The sequence below is a fragment of the Salvia hispanica genome, chromosome 1, assembly GCF_029641045.1.
Source record: "Salvia hispanica isolate PSC_SH4W2 chromosome 1, Shi_PSC_v1, whole genome shotgun sequence".
Lineage (NCBI taxonomy): Eukaryota > Viridiplantae > Streptophyta > Magnoliopsida > Lamiales > Lamiaceae > Salvia > Salvia hispanica.
The window spans coordinates 59,773,777-59,795,059 of record NC_142692.1 but is presented as its reverse complement, the minus strand read 5'-3'; the positions used below and the strand labels follow the sequence as shown (position 1 = coordinate 59,795,059).

The 21,283-nt window shown below is 41.6% G+C and overlaps 1 protein-coding gene across 1 annotated transcript; it reads right to left on the bottom strand.

Moving 5' to 3' along the window:
• Positions 1–5,651: 5,651 nt before the first annotated feature.
• On the bottom strand, positions 5,652–6,553 carry LOC148934241 (uncharacterized). Its single transcript, XM_089058556.1, has 2 exons — positions 6,232–6,553; positions 5,652–5,689 (listed from the first exon to the last, which is right to left on the bottom strand). The coding sequence occupies exons 1-2, from the start codon at positions 6,551–6,553 to the stop codon at positions 5,652–5,654; spliced, it is 360 nt and encodes a 119-aa protein (XP_088914682.1).
• Between the last annotated feature and the right edge of the window lie 14,730 nt (positions 6,554–21,283).

Below are 21,283 nucleotides of genomic sequence, written 5' to 3'. Positions count from 1 at the left end.
GACCTTTAATAAGATCTTGATCAACCATCGCATGAATCCTTCTTTCGTTGGCATGACCAAGTCTAAGGTGCCATAAGTATGTTTCATTCATTGAAGTTGAAGGTTCTTTTCTTTTCTTAGAAATTTTCGATGTAGCATTGAGTTCTGATTTACGTTGATTAAATTGTGTAGAAGTGATCGTGTACAGATTGTTTTCCATGATACCACGACAGATATAAGAACCATCTTTCTTAATAACGCAATTGTCATTAAAAGAAATCGAATATCCATCAAAAGACAATTTAGAAACTGAAATTAAATTTCTTCTAAAAGAGGGTATCAACAAAACATTCTTCAAAATCAAAAATCTATCACTAGAAAAACGTAAATAAACGTCTCCCACTGCAACGGCCGCCACTTTCGTAGCGTCGCCCAGCTGGACCTCAATCTCACGATCATGTAGCCGTCTTGTCACCTGCATTAAGTCAGGATCAAAACATATATGATCAGTTGCTCCAGTATCAATAAACCAAGTATGAGTAGATGTCAAAGCCAAACATGACTCGACTACTAGAGCATGGTGCATACCTGTAGCCTTTCCCTTTTTAGGACAATCTGGCTTCCAATGACCTTTCTCTCCACACTTGAAGCATTTTCCAGTTTGCTTCTTGTCACCCCGCTGTTTCTTCTTTCCCTTAGCATTCTTAACTGCCACTTGGTTCGGTGCCTTTTTCTTTCCTCTTCTAGCCTTAGAGCCAGAGGAATTAGGCGCCAAACTCAACATAGCTACTTTGGCTTGAACCATAAGGTCCTCCGCCGACTGAAGTTCAGTCAGCAACTCTGCCAAAGTATAATTCCGCTTGTTCATCTCAAAGTTGAGCTTGAATTGTTGGAAGCTAGGGGGAAGACTCTGAAGGATTATAGTAACCTGGGACTCGGGATCGATCGTCCCTCCCAATACCTCAATCTGGTTGAGGTGACTCATCATCTCGAGGACGTGTTGCCTCACAGACGAGCCTTCCTTCATAGACTTCGTCATGATACTCCGAAAGGCTTGAGACTTAGCCGTTCGATTCTGAGTACCAAAAAGATTTGCGAGATTTGTCATGATCTCTGCGGCAGTTTCCATGGCTGAATGCTGATGCTTGAGTACTGATGACATAGAAGCCAACATATAGCACTTAGCCATCTTATTCGCCTTATGCCACCGTCTATGCGCATCTCGCAATGCTTGCGCGGCATTAGCAGCCGGCACAGCTGGGCGTGGAGTAGTGAGCACAAACTTGTACTCTTCGGCTGTGAGAACGATATCCAAGTTTTGTTTCCATTCGATGTAATTTTGGCCTTCGAGTTTGTTTTCTTTGAGAATGGCAGAAAGAGGATTAAAAGACATCTTGACGGATTTTATTGCACTGCAAACAGAAGATTTTTACTATTTGTCATAAACTTATGTAAGGAAATTGAGTAGATTAACCATAAAACTTTTCAAAATCTTACAACAGCAAAATTAATAAATTGTATCCTCCTCTGGAGGTTAATACGCATTAAAATTTCGACAATTTACTGGTCACAACACCGACATATCAATAGCTTCCTCCTCTGGAGGTCGACATATCTAATGCTGCCTAAGCACGACCATCTGGTTTAGCATTACAGAATTTTATTTCTACAACACACTCCCATAACAATGTTCATGTGTTGATAACAAAACCAAGCTATCTCATAAATTCTGATTGAACCCTGAAACTCGCAGTTCCTTAGGATTATTGTCCCTACTCTGTAGGTGGCGATAATATTAGGAACCACTTTCTAGTTCATTCTATTTATTACTTGAGAAGTCCGCCCTTATGAACTTACTGTTTTCGTAGGATTATTGTCCCTACTCTGTAGGTGGCGATAATATTAGAAAATCAGCTTCACAAAATTTTGGCAGTCCAACCGATGGAGACCATATATAAACTTATTAGTTCATAATTATCGCTTAGATGTTTGGGTTATGGTTTTTAATTAATTATCCTTTAGCCTTAAGGCAGATTAAGACTAATTAAATTCTGTTGGTATTTAATTTACTGGATAATTAAATCTTTTATAATCTTTAAAGTCTTAGTATAGAAATTATTAATCCAGAATTTAATTCTTATTCATGTCATACTATAAGATATATCTAAAATAAAGTACATTATTTATAATCTTAATTAGACATGAAAAATCAAATTCATATAATTTCCAAGTTCAAGATTAGGAAGAATATTAATTATATTATTTAATGTAATCTTACATATATATCTATCTTATAATAGATTCTAGATATATTTCATTTAGGAAACTATTAAATTATTCTTATCTATATCATCTAGGACATAAAATATTCATAGATATAGAAAATAATCCAAATATTCCTAAAATCTAGGGAAATCTTCCCAAAATATTTTATTTCATTAAATAATATTATTTTTAATGATATCTATTAATTTAGGAATTAAATAATCATCAAAATAATCTTTCGTCGATATCTCGAGATCAAGGTTCGCATGATCATCTATGACGAAGATTCTCCGGCGATTGTCACGCCGGAACGGCAAGTTCACCGTCCGGCATCACCGGTGTCGCGCGCGCAAGGCGCGCCGCCTCCTCTTCCCTCTGCGGCATGCGTATGCCGCGACTCCCTTCGTCATGCCGAGCATCCCGCGGCCTGCGACCGCCATGCTCCGGTGAGCTCCCACTCAACCGACGGCCTCGCGCGAACCAGCAGCTGCAGCGCTAGGCGCAACTGCTCTCGGCCGTGCATTGCCGGTGGCGGGCGACTAGGGTTCTAGGGTTTCCGTTTTAGGGTTAGGGTTAGGGTTCTTGTGACTTTTTCCGGTGGCATCGCCACCTCGTCGTGACGTCGACGGACTTTGCGCCGTCAGCTTCGAGGAGGACCTGAACCGCGGTCTCGACGGCGGCGTGGACGAGCCCACGCTCGTGTTCACGTCGCCGCGTGATCGCATCAATCCGTTCTCGATCGGCGCGTTTTCTTGGTTGCACCGGCACCGGCGGTGGTTCTCCGGCGCTGCGCACGAGACCTTCCTCGTCAGCGCATCGCCGGTCGATCGCCTGCCAAGCTCCCACTTAATCGACGCGTTTGTCGAACTTGTTTGGGCGCCGCCTAGGGTTGCGATGGATTTTGGCCGGCGGCGCGCGCGAGCCCATTCTCGCCGGCGCGTCGCCCATGTCCGTCAACCCTCGGCTCCCACTCGCTCGACAACCCTCTTCGATCGCACGTAGTGCGATTCGTCCCGGCGCAAGCGCCGACGAATCGCACATCTCGTTTGTTCGAATAATTCAAGTTCTATGATTCGAATGTTCTTGAGTTCAACATGCATAAACATAAATAATAAAAACACAAGAACATGCTTCGTAATCAATTAAGACATGCATACATGAATTTCGCGAAATTTAAATCCAAATAATCAGAGCCAAAGACTGGCTCTGATACCAATTGTTGGTGCTGGCAGCGGAAGCGTGCGTTCATAATAAATCACATAATAATCAGATCTATTTAGCAGATTATTTAGACAAAATCTATTCGCGTAATTATCACATGTATCATGCTCATAACTTGAATTAATCATGCTTTAAGAATATTGAAAACCTAAAACATGCTTTTCTACGGAGCAGAAAAATACCTAATTAATTCTCCAAAGAATTGAAGATGGCTAGCTACTACTCCACGTGATGCTTTGAGTACTAAACCACAAATCTTCTCTCTGGTTCCCGAACTGTACTCCAATATCAGTGTGGGCTAATCTTACTAGAATACTAGGACTTAAATAAAGAAGACAGAAGAAATCCTTTTTGGAATAGGAGAAGATTTCGAAAATCTCCTCAGCTTGGGAGAGGAATTTTCGAAAATTACAATAATGAGAAATTAATTTTCTGTCTCCTTTATTCTCCTATTTATATTAAGTTCCTTTTGGGCCCAGACAGGGATCTATGGAAGGTTTTGGATATGGGCTCATCCAATTTACTTTTTACTAATTAAATTGAACCCACAATTTAATATAAGTTATAATTGGAATATTACGAGCAGCCACTACAGAAGTAATATTGAACTCTCCCCATCCAAATCCGAAATTATAAGTAATCCGGGTTTCCGTTTATCTTTCATTTCCCGTGCTTAAGATTAATATGTCCATTAATTAATTAATGTCTGCTATTGACTTAATTAATTAACTTCTTATTAATTCCAAGAGTGGACTTAGCATGAAACACTTATTTATTATTCATAGAGTAATCATACTCCAACTAGCTAGGTTCCGAATAATAAAACCTCGTTTCGCGCTCCTCTTGAGGACATTATCAAACGAGACTCAGCTCGTGCACGATTCAATATAATAGCAATCCTAGCACCGCTAGATATCGATCACCACTGCCCAATATATCAGGATAATTGGGTTACGAAAAACCCGCACCATTTGATAAGTCAAAGCAGTGCATAATCAATACCGTATGCTCAATGCTAACCTACATTGATTAAGAAATAAATATTTATCAAGACCTCGCCTTTCAGTAGATAGCCTAAGGCAAGTCTTGCTGTTAGATCCGTTCAGTGCTATACCACACCAATGTCATCTTATTTCAGTAAGGCTTAGAAATATGCGGACTGACATTGCAACCTTTCTCGATGGGTAGTCTAATTCCATCTAGGTTGTGAAATTCATATTTTTCTTTGTTTAGAACTGACCGTATTACCTTAAAGTGGACGACGCCCACAACCGGTCTACTGAAACAAAGACTTAGACTTTGTTAAGTTAACTTATACATTTAAACATGTATTAACATCCATTAAATGTAAAACATAACAACATTATGACAAAAATAATCTGTTTTATTCATTGGAAAATAAAATAAGAGTTTTACAGTATTCAATCACTCGAAACGTGATTTCTAGTATACAAACTCTAACAATCTCCCACTTATACTCAAAACACTTTCGAGTATACAAAAAAAATGTGCTAACGTCTAAATCTCCCACTTATACTGAAAGCGGATTGAGGTCTTGAATTAGTCGAACTCCCATTCCTTCAACATGGCTTTCATACGGCTTTACCGCTAATGCCTTCGTGAAAGGATCTGCCAGGTTGTTTTCTGACTCAATCTTGACCACTTCTATGTCTCCTCTCTGCACTATATCTCGAATGATATGATACTTCCTCTCTATGTGCTTGCTCGCCTTATGAGCCCGTGGTTCCCTCGAATTTGCCACAGCACCAGAATTATCACAATAAACGGTGATGCTCTTGGGCATATTCGTAACCACACCTAAGTCCAGAAGGAAGTATACCCAAGTCATTCGAGTGCAATCATCAATAAATAGAACAAAATAACGAAAACCATTTCCCCCAGTAACTGGAGATGGACCCCACACATCAGAGTGAATTAAAGAAAAGACGGACTCAACTCTAGTATTACTAGGTTTAAATGATTGTCTGCGGCTTTTGGCAAAAATGCATGATTCACACTCAAAAACAGGATTCTTAACAAAATTCGGAAATAAAATGTTTAAATAACTCGAAGACGGATGCCCTAACCGCCTATGCCATAACCAAGTTTCCTTTTCTGTAGTTCCGTGAGCCAGCATTCCTCTGCCAGTTTGAGCTATCTCGTCCACGTAATACAACCCATTGTATTCAGTGCCACGCCCAATCATCCTCCCCGTCCGAATATCCTGCAAAAAACAAGAGTTTGGTTGCATGAGAAGACTGCAGTTGAGTTCTCGTGTTACATGACTGACGGACATCAATTTTTGTGATAAGGTCGGGACATATAGACAATTAGAGATTTTCATCGTAGGGGTTATCTGGATAGTGCCTGCTCCCTTAACAGGAACAAGATCCCCACCCGCAGTTTCAATATACACCCTCTTTGAAATTTTCAGTTCCCCAAAGTCTGATCTATCATACGACATGGTATCTGTAGCTCCACAATAAAAAATCCACCCCCTCTCATCTCTCACCTCCGTTTTTTTACCTTTACATGCCATAGAAATATCAGGATTATTTTCTAGCACGGAAAAATTATTTCTACACGGTATTGGGGGTGTATTTTCATATTTGATGTCAATATCATGCTTATTTTTTGTATAAGTATGGACAATGGGGTTATTTTGTAATTTCAAAAAAGTTTGAGGGGTGCACTTAAAAGGGTTGGGTGTCTTATGTAATAAATTCAAAGTAGGAGGGTTTGGGAATAAATTCCCAAACCCTTTACCTTCCACTTTACGGGTGAATGCAGCAATTCCCTTAGGCGCCTCTCCGCCGCTTTCTTCTCCCCTGTTCCCACCTCCGCCGTTCGCTCCCCACCATTTGTCGGTCACCGACGGATCTCCCACCTGATTGACATCGTTTCCAGTGCTGGTAGCCATGGTGTTTCCCGTTGGAACGGTGTAGTAGCCACCGTTTCCGTCAGATCCCTCTTTTCCAATCGCCGATTTGCCTTTGCCGGTGTGGCCTTTGTTTGCTTTATGGCCGTCCTCCCACCATTCGGGGAAACCCACAAGTTTGAAGCAGGTTTCTTTTGTATGCTTCGTCATCACACAATGAGTGCAAAAAAGCTTCGATTTATCTAACGATTTCCGGTTGGGAGGGCCTCTGCGTGATGGCTGTGATGGCGGACCTTGGTGGTGCGACGGCGGTGGTCCTCGTGGTTGATACTGCGCAAGCTGTCCTCCATGTCGGGCTCCGAATCCGGAACCAATGCCGGACTGATTGTGGTCGTTTGTGGCTGTGGGATTCCAAATCTCTGTTCGGACTTCTTCTTGTTTGATTATTCCGAATGCATCTTCGGCAGAGGGTTCGCTTGCATCCTTAAGGATCTCTCTTCGGAGTACTTCGAATTTGTCGTCCAGTCCCGCCAAGAACTGGTACAATCGTTTGCTTTGTCACAACAATCGTATGGGCAGGGTTTACGGGCATCGGTGTTGACCCACAAATTCTGGAGATCACTATAGTATTCCTCCAATGTTTTATTGCCTTGAGTTATTTTGGCCGTCTTGATCTCCAGGTCATAAACTTGCAAGGGATCTGCTCGAACTCCGAACGTGGTTACCAAACTTTTCCACATGGCTTTGGCCGTTTGGTGTTGTGCGAACTGCACCACGATTTTCTGCTCCATATTTTGGATGAGCCACGAAAATACGGTGTAGTCTGCTGCCTGCCATGCTTTGAATTTGGGATCGGTTGGTTTTGGGGGATCCTCATCTCCTTCGAGATGTTCCAACATCTCCCGGCTGCCCACGGCAATGAGAATCAGCCGGGACCATACAGGGAAGTTCCTTCCGTCGAACTTTATTCCGACTGATACAGTTTCTACTGTTTTCGACATTCTATATTTGATAAGAATTTGAATATTCTCTTGATTTTGGATTCAGGTTTGGGATTGGGGTGATTGGGATTGGATTTGCCTGATAGTTGGCTGAGGTTTGGGAGAGGTATTTTGAACAATGATGAAATCAATTCTGAGTTCATTGTTTTGAATCGAAAAACCATGCTCGTGATACCATATTGAACTGAATTGTATTGTTTGTATTGAGATATTTGGAGTACCCAACACCTTGGTATTTATAGGAGGTGTTAGGGACTCACAATCATTAATACATCTTGGAACAATTACATTTTTGAGACTATACATCATAAATACTAAGCTTTGGTACTCTAATATCTTTCTTCCCAATACTAATAATTCTCTTTCCAACAAGCTGATCCCCTAGATCTAGCTGACTCGGGATTTCTGCAAAACTCCATGATGGACTCCGTGAGTTCCTCGTCTGTCAATTCCGTTGTGTTTATTGCTGCACACCACCCTACAACTTCGCTGTCGATTAAATGACTCAACTCCGAGTTGTCAATCTGTTCCTGTATCAATTCCGTCTCAAGATATTCTTGGACCAAGGGGTTAAATAACATCTATAGCATACAAATTCTCAACACCCAATGGTCTTTTCATTCCCTCATCTATGCTAAATGTATATTTTTCCCCATTATAATCCAAGCAAATTGTTCCTTCGAAGACATCGATAATGGTCTTAGCAGTGCGCAAGAATGGTCTCCCTAAAAGCACGCCACTAGACTCAGCAGACTCATTATTATTCATTTTGATAACATAGAAATCAGCAGGGTATAGAAAATCATGCACGTTGACTATGACATTTTCTAACACACCTTCAGATGCAAGTTCTATCTGCTAACTGGATTACCACCTTACTGGCGACCATCCTAACCCCTGTCAGTTTCTTGTAGATCGAAAGTGGTAAAACATTTATACACGCCCCTAGATCACACATAGCATGCTCAACTTTGATATCCCCTAGAGAAATGGGTAATGCGAACATACCTGGGTCTGTGCATTTCGAAGGCACGTTCTCCCCGATCACAATCTTCCCGTCCGGCTTGGTCTTTCCTGCTATGAATTCCTTGATGAACTTGCTAAAGGCGGGCATCTTCAGGGCTTGCAAGAAGGGCAGGTTGATTTCCAGCTGGGTGTTCGCCAGCTTCCCTACTTCCTTCTTTACTTACTAACTCAGGCTCTGGATCCAGGAAAAATGGATCAGTTGCTCGAGGTAAAGATCCCCCTAAATCTCCTTTCTGGAGGTCATCCTGAACAGGAACTTCTCTGGGTCTAGGGCTATCTCCTTGAAACACCTGACTCTCCTTCCCCTTACTTGCTTGTGCGGGTACATCCTCGTCGATCTCCAATGTCGGCCCTTCATAACCCCTTCCGGATCTCAAAGTGATGTGACTAATGTTTGCTCGGTCAGGTGGCTTGACCGTGGCAGGAAGTTTTCCTTCATTTCCCCGCATCTCGTTCAAAGAAACCACGATCTGGGACAGCTGTTTTGCCATCATGTCCATGGCAGCTTTGTGTTCCGACTGAGCGTCTTGCAACTTGTGCACCACGTCGTTATTGGAATGCAAGTTATTCTGCATGAACTGCTATGAATCCACTAGGTCGTGGACCATGTCATCCAGACTCCTTTGTGGCCTGGAGTTGAATTGATTAGAACTTGATCCTTGACCTTGGTGTTGTCCTTGGGGTTGTCGATAGTTCCCCTGATTTCCTTGGTGGGTATTGTACTGGTTGCTAGACCCTTGATTCCCTTGGTCATTTGGTTGAGAATTCTGATAGTTCCCTTGGTTATTCCTTTGGTGAGGTGGCACATAGGAGTTCCCTGGATTGTTCTGATTCCTGTTTCCCCAATTAGTATGATCCTGATTCCTGTACCCCAGTTGCAGTTGCCCCTCTTAATTTTTTCCTGACCAGTTGGATTGCCTCTCTGGAGGGTGTGCATAATTTGTGAGCTGCAGTGGGGGCGGCTGACTTTGATCACTGTCAGTCCATCTAAAATTGGGGTGAGTTCTCCATGGGGCCTCCTTTTGTCTCCCTTGATTCCAACTTCCATCCGGATTCCAACTTCCCATTGAATTTGCCTGGGCTTGGTATTCCCCTTCACAAGGTTGATCATAATAAGACTGAAGTTACCTTTCCTCCGGACCATGGGGTCTCTCATTTTCTGATGGAGTATGAGGGTTGTACTTCTCAATTGCAGTCAGCAGTGCTTTTTCCAATTTGTCTATCCTGTCTTCCACCTTCTTGTCATCTTGCTCTGTTACTGCATTGGCTGATCTCCTTCTCAAAATGCTCCGCGGGTTATCATAGGCCTTCTTTGCCTCGATCAATCTCCCCAAACTGTCTCTGGCTTCACTTGCTTTATTCTTGGTAAAATTTCCCCCGCTCGAGGAATTCATCAAGTCCTTTGATTCAGGGTTTGCACCTTCGTAAAAGAGATAGTAAGTCTCTGCCTCGATCATCCTGTGGTTCGGACAAGCATCCAACAGTCCCTTGAACCGGGACCAATAAGAGCTCAGAGACTCATCATATTCTTGCTTGCACTACTGGATCTCCTTCTTCAAGGCGTTTGTCTTGTTGGACGGGAAAAAATAATCTAAGAACTCCAGCTTGAAGTCTTTCCATGTGTTGATCGAGTCTGGTGGGAGCCTCAACAGCCAAGTATTAGCCTCCCCCTTGAGGGCAAACGGGACTGCACGGAATCGGTAGTCCTCTTCAGTCGCCTCGTTGGGCCTGTTTTGAATGCTGCAAAGCTTACTAAACTCGTTTAGGAATTCGTAAGGACATTCGTTCCTTCGTCCAGAGAATGTGGGCAAAACTCCGAGCACATTTGTCTTAATATCGATAGACCTCCGGCGCGGGTTTGAGACTATGGCGTGGGCGGGCTCCCCGTCTAGATGCGCGGTGAGTGATCCTATCTCCGGATTAGGATCCACTAAATGTGCCATATTCACGTCTTCCTCTTCCTCAGTCTCGGAATGCTCTATTTCTGTGGACGACTTCGGGTCCTCTTCTCCTGACGAGTTCCACTTCTTCTCACTTTCTGATTCGAACGGAAACGGGTCTACTGTCCTTAACCCTGATCTGGTAGTGACGGTGGACGTAGACTCCTTGACTTGCCACTTGTATCGGGTGTTTCCTGACCGAGATGAACTAGCCCAACTTCCAGAATGGAAGCCCGTGTTCATAAACTGTCAAGAAAATAAAATAACAGAAATTAAACTACTTACACCAAATCCTCAAACGCATAAACAATTAACGCCATCCATCCCCGGCAACAGCGCTAGTTGAAGCTCACCTTTTTTTTATATTTTTGCTAAGTACTGTGTTCACAGAAAGAAATAACAAGTCTCCTAGGTCCAGCAAATCCACTAGATCACAAGGTCTAGGAACTCACGGATCGATGGAAGATCTCGGTCGTCGGACACACAGAATATCGCTTCAAAAAAACCCTCAACCACTTATACTAAAATTAACACATGGAAGTAGGGATCGATCCCACAGAGATGAATGCGTAATTAAACATGCTCAAGGATTTGGGACTATTTTTGGGTTGGTTGTTGCCACGCATTTTTGGGTTGAGGAAATTAAACTAAACTTGGAATCGAAAGTTTGCTACACTAACAGCTAGATCTAGGCAGAACAGAAATCATGCATGTAAACTGGAAATCAAGCAATACAACCACTAGATCTAAGAAACTGTTTTCTAAATTACCTAGACCTGGGAAATAAACTGACGGTGGGGACCATTTGCTGAAAAGGTAGAGTACGGACGAAAAGCTGGAAAACAACTAACTAAAGTACTAACTAACAGCGACATCATCTTCTCCAATCAATTTGCATAAAAATTCAGTAAAAACAGAGATGAACGTGAATCGGAAACGAAGCAGACTGGATTTAAAGCAATTTAACGAAGAACAATAAAAAACTAAGCAGATCTATGGCTACTAGACGAAGTAAATTGAAAACAGAGCAAAGAGTTCAAAATCCATGCACAACTTGATTCCCCTGTTCAGATCCAACCTCGGATGCTAAATCCACTCCGGATCCAAGCATCCAACACAAACTCCGACCAAAAGTATATCCATAGCTTCAGATTCAACAAACAACCACCGATCAACAACAACAACTCAGATCCACAACCTCTTCCTCAGATCAAGCACAAAATTATCCAAAAGAGAGATTAACATTCAACTGCCGAAATATAAACTTCAAACAAAACCCAGAATCATAAATCAACACAAGATAACACCAACATGACAAAAAAAACTAAATGCATAGATAATCGGTAACAGCAACAACCAAATCGACTTCCAAAACGATGAAGTTCGACGGAATAAAGTGCATATAAAAGCAGAATGTAGATAGATTGTGTCTTCTCCCTTCGCAAGGACGGTGTTACATTGACTTTCCCGAAGATGAACCCCTTAGAAACCCTAAGCTATCCCAGAATCCCCATTAACCAAGTTTGTGTGAGTGTGTGAGCTAAGAGCAAAAACCATCCCCATTAGGCGTTGAAGTGGGCCCAGCGAGGTATAAATAGTCTTTGTTGCCCTCAGCTATTGACTTCCTTCTTCTAGCCATTCTTTTCCCTTCAGTTCTGCTCACTTTCCTTCATTTTCCTCTGCTAGTCCATTGTCTCCTTCACACACCTGGCTTAAAAATTGCGTTAGACCCAGCAAAATAAAGTGTTTTCTCACCACATAACCGCTGCATGAAATTAGCCTTATTAGTATCACATGAGCATAAGCTAGGTGACTCGTCCTTTCAAAGTATAAACTGTGCTAGGGTATTGTAGTTGGAATTTGTATAACCATAACTGTGAACGCACATCCCTGGGATTCCATTATCTCTATCGTCTATCTCCTTGTTTTATTTGCTCTTAGTTGTTTTATGTTTTTTATTGTTTTTAGTTTTTCAAAAGTTTTTCAAAACCAACTTGCTTTTCCAGATAGTAATTGAGTCTTAGTAGAGGATAGACACTTTGTGTTTGCCTTCCTCGTGTTCTACATCCGGAACTAACCTTTAGCTATACTATATATACTCTGTATACTTGCAAGTTTATTTAGTGCTGATAAAATGTGCATCAAGTTTTTGGCGCCGTTGTCGGGGAAGTGATATCTTCAAACCGATCACTTTGGAGTGATATCTTCAAACCGATAATTTTGGTACTTTGGAATTTAATTGCTTTCAGTTTTCATTTTTTTCTTTAATTTATTTTTGTTTTAGATTCTTGCAGGTTTTGTATGCGAACGCGCTCTGGGAAGGACAGGCTAGAACCGCTCGATTTAGAACTTGAAAGAACTCGTAGGAGAATAAGAAGTGAAAAAGGATCAGGAACAATGGGTGACCGAACAGACATCGAAAAGCTACAAGAAATGGTGAAGTTGCTGATGGATGAGAGAGATGGGGAAAGGGCAGCCCGCGAGGCTTTGGAGAAGAAGAATCAGGAAATACAACCCTTGATGAACATGTTCAATCATGGGAATATGATTACCTTTCCCGAAGGACCTCGTATTGACGCTAACAATTTCGAGTTACGCATGCCCCTTATTCAAAGGTTCGAGCAAACTCCATTTGCAGGTAGGGCTACAGAGGATGCCAATCGCCATCTCTCCAAATTTGTGGAGATCTTAAACACGCTCAAATTTAACGGTGTCGATGACGATGCCATAAGGGTAAGACTCTTCCCCTTTTCATTAACTGATTCTGCTAAAGAGTGGTTTGAATGCATGCCCAGAGAAAATGTGTCCACATGGAAGGACATTGTAGCTGCCTTCCTCGACAAGTACTATCCGCCGGGCACAATTTTGAAGCTCAAAAGCGAGATCGTCTAGTTCATCCAAGGCCATGACGAGCCCCTCTACGAGGCATTTGCTTGTTTCAAAGCTCTTCTCCGAAAGTGCCCTAACCATGGTTTCACCGTGGACCATCAGGTAGGAATTCTCTATAATGGATTTAACGAGAAGATTTGTGCTATGTTTGATTCAGATGCAAATGGAGGATTCTTAAGGAAGTCAGGTGAGGAAGCCATGGCGGTGATAGAGGAATTCGCCACCAACAGCAGGGGGTGGTTGAAAGAAAGGCATAGCATGAAGAGGATAGCTGCAATTGAAGAGGCCGAGGAAAGTTCTTTTGCGAAGGAATTGGCCGAGCTTAGAGTTAGGGTGGACCAAATGGATACGTCAAGGAAGGAGGACCCAATTCCACTGACCACCATTATAGCGGTCTCTAAACCCGAAACTCCTGCCCCGATAGTGGAGGAAATCAACTACATGCAAGGAGGCGGTTCCAACAGAAATTACAACAATAATTATCGCCCTAATTAGGGGGGCGGTAATTTCAATAATTATAATGGAAACCGACCGCATCCTAATCTCTCTTATTCTAACAATAATTACTTGCAACCCCCAGCAGGATTCAATGTTAACAAGGGAGGAGTAGTTGAGGCGACCAAGAAGGAGGAAAAGTATGACCAAGGCATCACAAAGATCTTGGAAGTAATCACGCAAGACAAGATGATTAATGACACCAAGATCGGAGTGGTTGAAGCTAGAATAAACAACCTTGAGCAGGGAATGAACACGATCTCAACTGCCATAGCCAATATCAACACTCAAATGGAGCAAATCCAAAAGAAGTTGGATGAGGACAGGGCAAAGGCAGCCGCACGGGCGGATGACATCAATAAGAAGTTAGTGGCAAAGCAGAAAACTAGGGAATACCCAGCCGCCGGCGGACCGCCACACACACTATGGCGGGCCGCCACAGGCAAGGTAGATGCACCCACTCAGCAAGGACTCGTGCGGCACAATGGGATTGTGCTACCTTTTCAACCAAAGAGGAAGTTTAAGCTCGAAGAGCAGTTCAGGCATTTTTTGAACATGTTTTGTAAGGTTCATACTAACATTCCTTTAGTTGAATCGTTGCAGGAAATACCTAAATATGCGAAGCTACTAAGGGAGGCGATGATAAGGAAGAGAAAGCCAACAAAAGGAGAAGGCAGTGAACAGAGAGATCCAGGCCAATTCATTATCCGATGCCGGATTGGAGAGGGAAAGGTTGACAAGGCCTTATGCGATTTAGGATCTTCCATCAATCTCATGCCACTGAAGTACTACGAAAAGCTCAACATTGGGCCACTCCAATGATGGAACCGGCAGCGGAAGCGGGCGCATAAATTAATCACATAATAATCAGATCTATTTAGCAGATTATTTAGACAAAAGCTATTTGCGTAATTATCACATGTATCATGCTCATAACTTGAATCAATCATGCTTTAAGAATATTGAAACCTAAAACATGCTTTTCTACGGAGCAGAAAAATACCTAATTAATTCTCCAAAGAATTGAAGATGGCTAGCTTCTTCTCCACGTGATGCTTTGAGTACTAAACCACAAATCTTCTCTTTGGTTCCCGAACTGTATCCCAATATCAGTGTGGGCTGATCTTACTAGAATACTAGGACATAAATAAAGAAGACAGAAGAAATCCTTTTTGGAATAGGAGAGGAATTCGAAAATTCCTACAGCTTGTGACAGCTGAAATTTTCGAAAATTTTAGCAAATAAAATTGTGTTATTTCTGTCTCCTTTATTCTCCTATTTATATTAAGTTCCTTTTGGGCCCAGACAGGGATCTATGGAAGGTTTTGGATATGGGCTCATCCAATTTACTTTTTACTAATTAAATTGAACCCACAATTTAATATAAGTTATAATTGGAATATTACGAGCAGCCACTACAGAAGTAATATTGAACTCTCCCCACCCAAATCCGAAATTACAAGTAATCCGGGTTTCCGTTTAACTTTCATTTCCCGTGCTTAAGATTAAAATGTCCATTAGTTAATTAATGTCTGCTATTGACTTAATTAATTAACTTCTTATTAATTCCAAGAGTGGACTTAGCATGAAACACTTATTTATTATTCATAGAGTAATCATACTCCAACTAGTTAGGTTCCGAATAATAAAACCTTGTTTCGCGCTCCTCTTGAGGACATTATCAAACGAGACTCAGCTCGCGCACGATTCAATATAATAGCAATCCTAGCATCGCTAGATATCGATCACCACTACCCAATATATCAGGATCATTGGGTTACGAAAAACCCGCACCATTTGATAAGTCAAAGTAGTGCATAATCAATACCGTATGCTCAATGCTAACCTACATTGATTAAGAAACAAATATTTATCAAGACCTCGCCTTTCAGTAGATAGCCTAAGGCAAGTCTCGCTGTTAGATCCGTTCAGTGCTATACCACACCAATGTCATCTTATTTCAGTAAGGCTTAGAAATATGCGGACTGACATTGCAACCTTTCTCGATGGATAGTCAAATTCCATCTAGGTTGTGAAATTCATCTTTTTCTTTGTTTTAGAACTGACCGTATTACCTTAAAGTGGACGACGCCCACAACCGGTCTACTAAAACAAAGACATAGACTTTGTTAAGTTAACTTATACACTTAAACATGCATTAACATCCATTAAATGTAAAATTTAACAACATTATGACAAAAATAATATGTTTTATTTATTGGAAAATAAAATAAGAGTTTTACAGTATTCAATCACTCGAAACGTGATTTCTAGTATACAAACTCTAACATCCAAACTTCAGACGTAACACTCAGGTTGGCCAATAACTCATCCATAAAAACTGTTGGTATGATTGAGGATGTCTTAGTAAAAGTTGATGATTTCATTTTCCCCGCCGATTTTATTGTGCTTGACATGAAAGTAGATAAGAACGTCCCTCTAATCTTAGGGAGATATTTTTTTGCTACTTGCAAAGCTTTGATTGATGTAGGTCGTGGCGAGATCACAATTAGCGATAACTATAGCCAATCCACCTATAAGATCGAAAGCGAGATGCTCAAGTTTGAGGAAGCAAAGCGGGCAAAGATGGAACGGCAGTGTAGGGCAATCATGGTCACGGATTTGACCAAACCCCAAGACCCCTTTGAAGTAGAGGATCATAATACCTCCACCATCTACATTGTAAAAGAGGTAAGACGTTCTCCCAAAAAGGACGATACTAATCCCTCCACATCTATCCCGCAGAAAAAGAAGCAAAAGAGGAAGAAGGCACCCAAGGAGGACCCCGAGATTTATCTTATCAAAACCAATAAGGGAAAGTACAAGTGGTGGAAGAAGCTAGGGACCAAGATTAAAGAAGTCAAGCTCAATAACTTTAAATGAGCATTTGTACCATATTTTTGGACACTTTGAGAAAATTTATTTTTATGTTTTTGACAATTTTTGTTTTAATTTTAAGTATTTTTGGTTTTAGTTTAATTTTTGTGCGTTGAAAATTTTTCGCAGGTTCTGACCTCTTTGTGATGACCGCCGCATGCGCTGCGGCGGTCCGCCACCTGCTCGCTGGAACACACTGTTGTTGCGCGGCGACCACTGGACATGCCGCGGCGGGCCGCCACCTAGGCGCAAATTCCAGCGCGAATTTTTCGAAATTTTTCGAGTTTACGTTTTTTTTCAGTAGTTAACTCCCTACCTACTCTACAAACTTATTTTACACTTTGTTGTAAATAAGTTTGGGGGGATGAAGTGGTGGACCGTGAGTTTAGGTTTTTGTTTTAGGGTTTTTCTTTTTGTTTTAAAGTTTTTGTTTTTGTTTTTCAAAACCCCGTAGGTGAATTTTGTTGTTTAAAATGTTTTCTTCAATCCATGTCGTGAACTTATCATGAATTTTGTCGTGAACCCCATAGGTCGGGCTTAGGGAAGGCTTAGGGCGGGCCGGAGAAACCGCTGAACAGGCTGCGGTGGCCCGCCAGGAATCGCTGTTTTAAATCACCCGTGCGGCGGCCCGCAGCGCGACATGCGGCGACCGCCGCACGCAGTCCAGAGACGGGAACACAGTTTAAAAGGTAAGTTTTCCATTCCTTTTCCCATTCCTTCTCAAATTCCTTCCTTGCACACCACCCCTACCTTTATAAATCACCAATTTCACACACCCATACTATCATTCTCTCAATTCTCTCCAAGTTTAGAGTTCTTCTTCCCCAATTCTCAATCAACACAAGGTACGGATCCTAACTAAATTCTGAGTTTTGTTTTACTTTTTCCATGGATTTAAGCATGTTTTGTATGAATTGTTGGGTGAAAACTCTTATTTTACAATGGGGGATGATTGTGTATACTTAATTGTGGATTTCTATGGTGATATTGTGTTTTGGTGATAGTTTGAAGCTTTGTGAATAATGATTCCTTCTTGTTTTTACTTGTTGATATATTGCAATCATGTTCATAGCATTGTGAGGCTATTATTATTTCCATGAATTGCAATACTTGAGTATCCTATAGAGATTGTTGATATGTATTGATTTAATGTTTATACGTCTCTGCATGGGGGATGAATTTAGGTTGGGGGATGGATTTGTGTTTCCTAGTTTGGATGTTTATGTTCTATATGTTTCCATGCTACCATTTAGGAAGTTTTGTACACCTAAGCTTGCACTTACATGTTGATTCTTTGGTATTGCTTATAAGAGTGCAAGTTTGGGGGAATCTTTGATTTCCCATTGTTGGTATACTTTTTAAGTGTTGTACTTTTCGTTTGTAGGAAAATGGGATCAAAGGGAAACCCTGAGACCTATAATGATTATGACTTTGATGAGGTTTGGGGTGCGATGACGAATGAGCACGAGCACGCCGCGGGCTACGCCAAGTCTTCTTCAATCCGCAACCCGGTTTTGCGGTACCTCCACCGAGCTATGACCCAACTTATGTTTGCTAGGGTCGATGGGGGAAGTGTCTCCCAAACGGAGTTTAATGTGATTTAGTGCCTCCTCAACAAGAAGGGATTCGACTATGGAACCCTTTTTACTATCTATGTGGACCGGATCACGAAGAAGGATGGCGGCGTTTTATGTTTTGGGAGGTTGATCACGGCAATCGCCGAGCATTTGGAGGTTTCTTTCGTCGGTTTGACGGAAGATGGCGGTGAGCGCTTTATCACCTATGAGGTGCTCTTCTCGGTGGGGTTATTGAAGACCGACTATTGGGGTCAAGGATTTTCCTACAAGTGGCGGGGGATCACTTCCCCGTTCCCATCCAGCATTTGACGAAGGTTGATGTATGGGCTAACCAAGTCAATTGGAAGCTCAACACCCCGGCGCACCGAAGAGCCATTGAGGCTAACCCCATCAACGGGGAGTTTAGGAAGAGGAATATCCTGGCTCGCATCCCCATCTTTGAGGCCGATGAGGACTCCGCCTTCGATGCTATCGATCACTACACCGAAGAAGGGGAGCACTCGCACGCCCAAGAGAGTCAAGCACCGCCGCCCCAACGCCGCCAAGAAGAAGAAGAAGAGGAGGAAGTCGAGGGACATCGCCGCCGGACTAGAGAAAACCGCCGCCGCGAAAGGCCGATCCCCGATGAGGAGTTTCAAGCAAACACCTCCGCCCAACTAGGAGATATCTACTCCTACATGCAAAACGTGTCCAACACTTGGGACACCCGATGGGCGGAGCAACAAAGGGAGAACGCCTACAATCGCCAAGGATGGACGGCTCAAGGCGATTGGCGCACGGCGGAGCAACAATTTTGGGAGCAACAAAGGCTTGAAGACGTGCATCGCCGTCGTGAGATTGAAGAGCTCCACCGGATGGCCACCGAGGCTCGACAAGAGCGCCAAACAATGAGTGGTGCATTCGACTACCTCAACGCCCGTTTCCCTCCTCCTCCTCCTCAAGATTGAAGAAGTCAAGCTCAATGACTTTAAATGAGCATTTGTACCATATTTTTGGATACTTTGAGACAATTTAATTTTATGTTTTTGACAATTTTTGTTTTAATTTTAAGTATTTTTGGTCTTAGTTTAATTTTTGTGCGTTGAAAATATTTCGCAGTTTCTGACCTCTTCGTGGCGCCCGCCGCATGCGCTGCGGCGGTCCGCCACCTGCTCGTTGGAACACACTGTTGTTGCGCGGCGACCGCTGGACATGCTGCGGCGGGCCGCCACCTGGGCTCAATTTCCAGCGTGAATTTTTTGAGTTTTCGCCCCGTCAAGCATCGACGCGAAATTTTTCAAGGTACGTTTTTTTTCAGTAGTTAACTCACGTCCCTACCTACTCTACAAACTTATTTTACACTTTGTTGTAAATAAGTTTGGGGGTATGAAGTGGTGGACTATGAGTTTAGGTTTTTGTTTTAGGGTTTTTCTTTATGTTTTAAAGTTTTTGTTTTTGTTTTTCAAAACCCCGTAGGTGAATTTTGTTGTTTAAAATGTTTTCTTCAATCCATGTCGTGAACTTAACATGAATAACTTAGAAACACGCATGCTTAGGGACACACTTTAGATCGAGTTGCCAATGATATTACATTCCATCTATGTTTAAGTGTGGCTTAACGTTTTGATTTGATGGTTTGGTAAAAAGGTGCATAATTAGTGAATTGCTTGTTCGCCTTGAATCATGCTTATACCTTGTGAGGATTTGAACCTAAATTTCATTCTTGTGTGATTTATCTGCATTCATGTATTTGTTTCTAGAACTTGCTCCTTGCCTTGTCTAAGTTTACACAGTGTTTAAGTTGATTTAGGAGGATGATTGGCCATCTTTTCTTAGCCTACTTTTATCCAAATTTTTGACCCTCTCAAAATTTCAAAATTTTTCCCTTTGGAGCCAATTTTGAGCCTTTAAGTCTTTTCTTTGGAAGCCAACCTAATGGGGACAATTCCTTGGGTTAGTTAGTTTTTTCTATCTTATTTTGTAAAAGAAATGGAGAGATAAGGGAGAAATATAAAAGTAGTGTGCTTAATGTAAAGAAAGTACAAGTTGTGAAATCGAGAAAAGTTCCAAATATGTGCTTGATCTTAGAAAAGGAAAGAAAGGATGTGTAAGAAAGAAAGAAAGAAAAAATATATAATCAAAGGATTGGAAAGTGTGTTAAAGGAGAAAATAAAGTGTTAGAAGTGTCTTGGGTTTTAGAAAAGTGGAGTCACTTTAACTCTACTTGGGATATTTTTATTTTTAGTCACTTTTTAGCCAAATATTCCTCACCTACAAAAGAGCCTACATTACAACCAAAGAAAAAGACCTTTCGGACTTTTGATACTTAATCACATCTAGTAGAGGAGGAGGGATTAGACTTTGAGCAAGTCTATGGTAAACTTTGCATGATGCATGATTTGAGTGCTATATATATACACAATACCTCTATAAACTTTGAGAGTGAGAGAACACTTCCCATCTTTGGAAGTTGGCCACATGTGAGGGCTTGAATTCAAGGTGTTCCACGAGTTAGTAATGAAAGTGCACTAATAAGCCTTGCAATGTCAGTCCACATATTTCTAAGCCATACTGAAATAAGATGACATTGGTGTGGTAAAGCACTGAACGGATATAATAGCAAGACTTATCTTTATGCTATCTACTGAAAGGCGAGGTCTTGATAAATATTTGTTTCTTAATCAATATAGGTTAGCATTGAGCATACGGTATTGATTATGCATTACTTTGACTTATCAAATGGTGTGGATTTTTCGTAACCCAATAATCCTGATATATTGGGTAGTGGTGATTAATATCTAGCGGTGCTAGGATTGCTATTATGTTGAATCATGCACGAGGTGAGTCTCGTTTTATAATGTCCTCAAGAGGAGCGCGAAACAAGGTTTTATTATTCGGAACCTAGCTAGTTGGAGTTTCATTACTCTAAACATAATAAATAAGCGTTTCATGCTAAGTCCACTCTTGGAATTAATAAGAAATTAGTTAATTAAGTCCATAGTAGACATTAATTAATTAATGGACATTTTTATCTTAAGTGCGAGAAATGAATGTTAAAACGGAAACCCGAATTACTTATAATTTCGGATTTGGATGGGGAGAGTTCAATATTACTTCTGTAGTGGCTCCTCGTAATATTCCAATTAAAGCTTATAT